Consider the following 6080-nt stretch of genomic DNA (forward strand, 5'->3'; position numbering starts at 1 on the left):
CAATTTGATAAATATTAATGATATAGTAAGCAATAAAACAACAATCGAATTTAATTAATATCCTATAAATAAACAAACTAAATAACCAAAATATTTGTATTGTGTACTTACATTGGATTTTAATTAAAAATGATTAAAGCTCGACAAAAGTGAAAATAAATTAATCCAAAAATACAATTTAACAGAAGATAAGAAATCATGGGAACTTCAATATGAGAGAGAGATCTTAACCGAGCCGCCTATGATAAGATTGGATCCCACTCCGCAGTAGAATTTCTTCACTGTCCCACCGATTTGTATGCGTATATATATATCACCCCTTTCCACTTCGTTGCAATCTCTTTCATCTCTACTTTCTAGCTGGATTTTTTCTTGCTCCAATTTCTGTAATGTGAGCTCAACTGTGAAATCAAGGTATGAAGAAGGGTTTTGGGAAACGTCAAATAAACATTGGGTTGTGAGAAATCCATCAAAACTTGCCCCAGAATTTAGCTGAAAGTGAGGGCTCTCTTGTTTCAACCAAAGTTTGCATCTTTTTAGGTAATCTGGCGCCCAGCATTTATGTTGTTGTTTCAATTCATTTGTTGCCATTGATCGAAATGGGCTTTTGTGTTTTGGTTTTGGGTGAGATTTGAAGCGTGATTTTTTATTCTGTAACTGGAATCTTAGTTGTGTTTTTTCAGATATCTTCTTAGCTTATCTCTTAAATTGATTTCTTGATTTGGATTTTGCATTTCCCATTTCTGGTTTTAGTTCAGGTCACTTGTATAGTGTAAAGCTTCCTCTTTTAGATTTGATTTCTATGTATTCTCCACAAATCACGCCGTGTACGTGTATGTATGTGTTTTCCATAAATCACGGCGTGTGCCATATATCTTTTTTTTAAAAAAATATTAGAGGATCTATTATCAGATTTGGGAATAGTCTATTCCAAATTCACCACTCTCCTTATGATATCAATTTGCCCTTTTCTCCTTTCAAGATATTTTGATTGGTAATGTTTTGATTCTGTAGTTTTCATGTGATCATTGTTGTTTAGGTGGTAAGTAAGATGTCAAAGCCGCTTCACCGGGGTGTTTTGAGTGGCGGTGGGCAATTCTCGGGGAATAGTAATGATTATTGGGATGATTCTCAGAAGAAAGATAAGTCGGAGAAGGAAGATTTGAATCGGAATCAGCCAAATGGAGCTGATGCCACACATTTATCTATGAAGAACCCTTTTCGGTTTGTTTTCACAAAGTCGCCTCACAGTTTGGGTGACCACGGTTTTGTATCCGACCCCTTCAGTCCGGGGGTGGTTAGGAGTTCGCAGAAAGTGATACTCTCCCTTCTCAAATTCAGTTTAGCAGTCATTGTGATTCTTGCTCTTACTGGTTCATACTGGTGGTCGCTCTCTATAGCCTCAACGTCGAGAGGGCAAGTGTTCCATGGATATAGGCGACTTCAGGAGCAGCTCGTCTCTGATATGTTTGAAATTGGGGAGATTTCTCTTAGTTCGCCGAGGTTTAGGGAGTTAGAGTACTGTTCTCAGGAGTCGGAGAATTATGTACCCTGCTTTAATGTTTCAGAGAATCTTGCTTTGGGGTTTTCTGGGGGCAAAGAGTATGACCGCCATTGTGTGCATGGGTTGAAGCAGAACTGCTTGGTTCTTCCACCTGTGAAATATAGGATTCCTTTACGGTGGCCAGCTGGAAAAGATATAATCTGGTTTGCGAATGTTAATATTACTGCGCAGGAGGTCCTGTCTTCTGGTAGTTTGACTAAGAGGTGAGTGTTCGTAGTTGAATTGAAGGTTGGAAATGGATTTCTTGTACCTCATATATTTTCTCCATTGTGTTATCACAGGATGATGATGTTGGATGAAGACCAGATTTCCTTTCGGTCGGTGTCTTCTACCTTTGATGTTGAAGATTATTCTCATCAAATTGCAGAAATTATTGGGCTGAGAAACGAGTCATCGTTCATACAAGCTGGAGTAAGTGAAAACCATCATACATTTTCTTTGCATGATTCAGCTCCGTTTTTGTGAAGTGCCCTTATTGAAGTAGATGTGGGAAAATATGATCATTCGTCACTTAAATTATGTTGTGAGAACATGATGGTGATCTAGCAGTTAGTTGATTTTGTCTATTTAGTCATATACGGGTAATGATTCGACTCTGTTTGCTATAAATATGGATGATGAATTTGAAATGGGAAAAGCTTGTATTCATGTTACAGAATCACTAGATTGGTAAAAAGAATGAATTGAATTTCAAATTGCAGATTTAGACTACGAATAGAACGGGGGTGTATCATTTGCATTCGTGAGTTGTTATATGGAGTACTTATATTTGACAGCTTGGTACTACGTATCAGTTTATGTGGCAATCTTGATGCCTTTTCATACTTAATAATTTCTTCTCGGGGTCTGACATACAAATGTGTACTTATATTTGTACGATTTTCAGGTTAGAACCATCCTGGACATAGAATGTGGCTATGGTAGTCTTGGGGCACGTTTATCTTCTTACCAACTATTAACCATGTGTTTAGCGAACTATGAGGCATCAGGCAGTCAAGTCCAGCTAACCCTGGAAAGGGGTCTCCCGGCAATGATTGGCTCATTTACATCGAAGCAGCTCCCGTATCCATCTATATCGTTTGACATGATTCATTGTGCAAGATGTCGAGTTGATTGGGACACAAAAGGTACTCTTGATTCTGCTACCATTGTTTTCTTCTTCTTCTGGTTCTTCTTTTAATATTGTCTATTTGTTAATGGTTAGAGAGAAATTATTGTAGAAGTTACTTTATTACCACACAGAAAAAAGATATTTTTGAATGTGAAACAATGCAACGGAGGGAAATGATGCGACAACTTTTTCACTCTTTAGATGCAAAATTTGCTTTTCCTGCCGTAGACAAAGTTCGTTTGATTGATGGTTTTGGGTCGAGCAGCCCTATCTATGCGTGTATTTCCAAATAAATGCTAAAGAACATCCTTTTGTATTTTATGTTTACTCGAATATCACTTCGGTTGTTGCAATTTCCATGTCAAGCGAGGTTGATGCCGCATAGATCCCTAAGTTCTGTAGAAAACATTCCAAGAACACTTGCTTAAAAATAGGAAGAGATGATTCTTAGTTTGTTGCATTATAAATCTTCAACTACTCGATCGATAATTTGATATATGTCTCATGGTTTGTTCTGTAACCAAGTGTGTTCTTCAGAAAACATGTTTTCTACTATTGTAAACTTTATCTTCCTACATTTTAAGTGTTATCTCATTTAATGCAGATGGCATATATTTGCTTGAAGTTGATCGGTTGTTGCGACCCGGTGGATATTTTGTGTGGACTGATCCCATAATAAACTCTCAGCGTTCCTTGCGCAACAAAGCCAACTTGAAAAAGTGGGATACGGTGCGCCTGGCAGCAGAAAATCTCTGCTGGGATATGCTCCCACAGCAAGACGAAACTGTCGTGTGGAAGAAGACTAGTAAGAAGAATTGTTATTCCAAAAGGTAAGCAGGGGCACGAAGAAATTCGATGCAACGATAAAATACTATTTTATACAAAAAGTGATTGATTGTCCTCAGAAGAAAACGTTTGCTCATGTTTCCAGGAAAAGTGGTTCATTTTCTCTCTGTAGCAAGGGCCATGATATCGAGGCCCCATACTATCGACCGCTCCCATCATGCATTGGAGGGACTCAAAACCGCCGCTGGCTTCCTATTGAAGAAAGGAGAAAATGGCCTTCACAGGCAGCATTGACATCAGCTGAACTCGGACGCTATGGTAAATAAAATTGACATAACCTAGACTGCTTGGTGCAGAACACATTCTGTGGTACCTCTCATTAGCATATCCTGATTGATCTCATTTTGGTTTTCGTGTAGGCTATAGCGCAGAAGAATTTGCTGAGGATTCTGTAAATTGGAAATCTGCTGTTCAAGATTTTTGGTCTCTGCTTTCACCGCTCATATTCTCAGACCATCCAAAGAGGCCTGGCGACGAAGATCCTTCTCCGCCTTATAACATGCTGAGAAATGTGCTGGACATGAATGCGCATTTGGGAGGTTTCAACGCTGCCTTATTAGAGACTAAGAAATCGGTCTGGGTTATGAATGTTGTCCCTACAAGTGGTCGTAACAGCCTCCCTTTAATAGTTGACCGTGGCTTTACCGGCTTGCTGCATAACTGGTAATTATTACCTTCTATTACAGATTAATTATAGTTTCATTCCTTTGTCATTGGATTGTTTATGGTTTATATATTTCGCAAATTGAGTTACCTATGTAACTCGATAAAAATTAGAAGTCCCGAGCTTCTCTTTTTTTATGGACATCTTTATGTTCCTCCCAAATCATTATTGGATATAAAGTTTGTATTTTTTTGGCAGGTGTGAACCATTTCCATCGTATCCAAGGACGTATGATCTAGTTCACGCGGAAGGACTTCTCTCTCTTGAATTTTCCGAGCAACCAAAATGCCAAATGATAGATATATTTGCTGAGATAGATCGCTTACTTCGTCCAGAGGTATAATTTCGACTTCAAGTTCCAAATACTATTACCTCAGTTTATGCTTCATGACGATTTATATGACAATATATGGATAGGATAATCAAGATCGAGACGGGGCCATCTAGATCATTGAAGTTTGCTTTGTTTTCGTATCTAAAAGCTTAAGATTAGATAAATGGTTTTTACCCAAATTTCATCGTCTATTCTATGCCTCATTATTTGCTATGATACTGAGTAAAAATGAGTTTTTTCTCGTGTGCTTCGATGTGCTCTGCTGTTGATGAATCTCTTGTTTTTTGCTGATGAAATGCGGAAAATCACAGGGATGGTTGATTCTGAGGGACTCCACTCCTCTCATTGAGTTTGCAAGATCTCTGACAACGCATCTGAAATGGGATGCACGAGTCGTGGAGATCGAGAGCAACAGCAACGAGAGGCTCCTAATCTGCCAGAAGCCATTCCTCAAGAGACAAGCGAGCTGATTTTCTGGGGAAAAGCGGGTATCTACATATGTTAGACGATTATATTCACATTCATTTCTTTACTGCATCTACCTTCCTTCTTCAAGCTTCCGTTGAAATGGTGAAAAGAAAGTTTACAATTGAAGAGAAGGGGTCGATAGCACGGTGCAGAAACTGCGTGATCGCGTTATTTTTGACAGATCTTATGGAGCCGCAAGGCGTCTGTAAGACCGTGTAACTAAAGATCGAAAACGAAGGGCAATGTGGGAGAGATAGAAGACTTTATTACTCTTTTGATGCCTGTGTTTAGGGACATTTTCATACATATATATACTCAAAACTGTGATGGATGAAACATACAATAAGCAAAAAATTGGTTTACTTGTGTATAAATATTCTTTTTAACTTCCCTACTTCTGCATTATTTATTTGTTAATTTGTACTCTCCCTTTGTCTCATTGTAGTAGAAACGTTTCGTTTTAAGCACTCGTTTTGGAAGTATACTAGTTTTAATATTTTGGGACCGTTCTTCAAAATTAGACGAAGTCTAAATATAGAGAGTTTTCAATATTTATAATATGGACCTTACAATTCATTTGTAACACTCATTTTCTTAACTTATTCTCTATCTTTCTTACTTTACCAATTGTACATTAAAATTCGTGTAATTTATAAGTTTATCTATTTTTTTTTAAAATGGAGCGATAATATTTCTTGGGTTATTGCATTTTGGTAATGATGAATATTTTGATTTATTTCAGATTTTGAAGCAAGTAAAAATTATACCATTCTGTCATGCACGATAATTAAAATTTGTGCTAAGAATATGAGATTAAAATAAAATAACAGTACACAAAATTTCGTATCGAATAAAAATTACTCTATTTAACTCGTCAAAATATCACTATATAAAATTCCTTACATTAAATAAGAAATGTTCAATTAAATTAGACAGAAAAATATACAGTACTAATTTTTTTTATTAGGGTTCGTTTGTTTGGCATGTTAGGGGTAGATAGTCTCTATTATCTACCCTAATGTGTGTGTTTGATTGACATGTTGGTCTTCCACACGACCCGGCATTCAATACCACAACCCGAAATTGTCGGTGC

General features: G+C 37.3%; 1 protein-coding gene across 1 annotated transcript; it reads left to right on the forward strand.

Moving 5' to 3' along the window:
* Positions 1-221: 221 nt before the first annotated feature.
* LOC121792853 (probable pectin methyltransferase QUA2) lies at positions 222-5404 on the forward strand. The gene is made up of 9 exons (XM_042190973.1): positions 222-540; positions 1040-1767; positions 1846-1975; positions 2451-2691; positions 3280-3505; positions 3607-3779; positions 3881-4184; positions 4384-4522; positions 4831-5404. Exons 2-9 carry the CDS (start codon positions 1052-1054, stop codon positions 4987-4989), a joined length of 2088 nt encoding a protein of 695 aa, XP_042046907.1. The 5' UTR covers positions 222-540; positions 1040-1051; the 3' UTR covers positions 4990-5404.
* Positions 5405-6080: the final 676 nt, after the last annotated feature.

Source organism: Salvia splendens, chromosome 2 (genome assembly GCF_004379255.2).
Source record: "Salvia splendens isolate huo1 chromosome 2, SspV2, whole genome shotgun sequence".
Classification (NCBI taxonomy): Eukaryota; Viridiplantae; Streptophyta; class Magnoliopsida; order Lamiales; family Lamiaceae; genus Salvia; species Salvia splendens.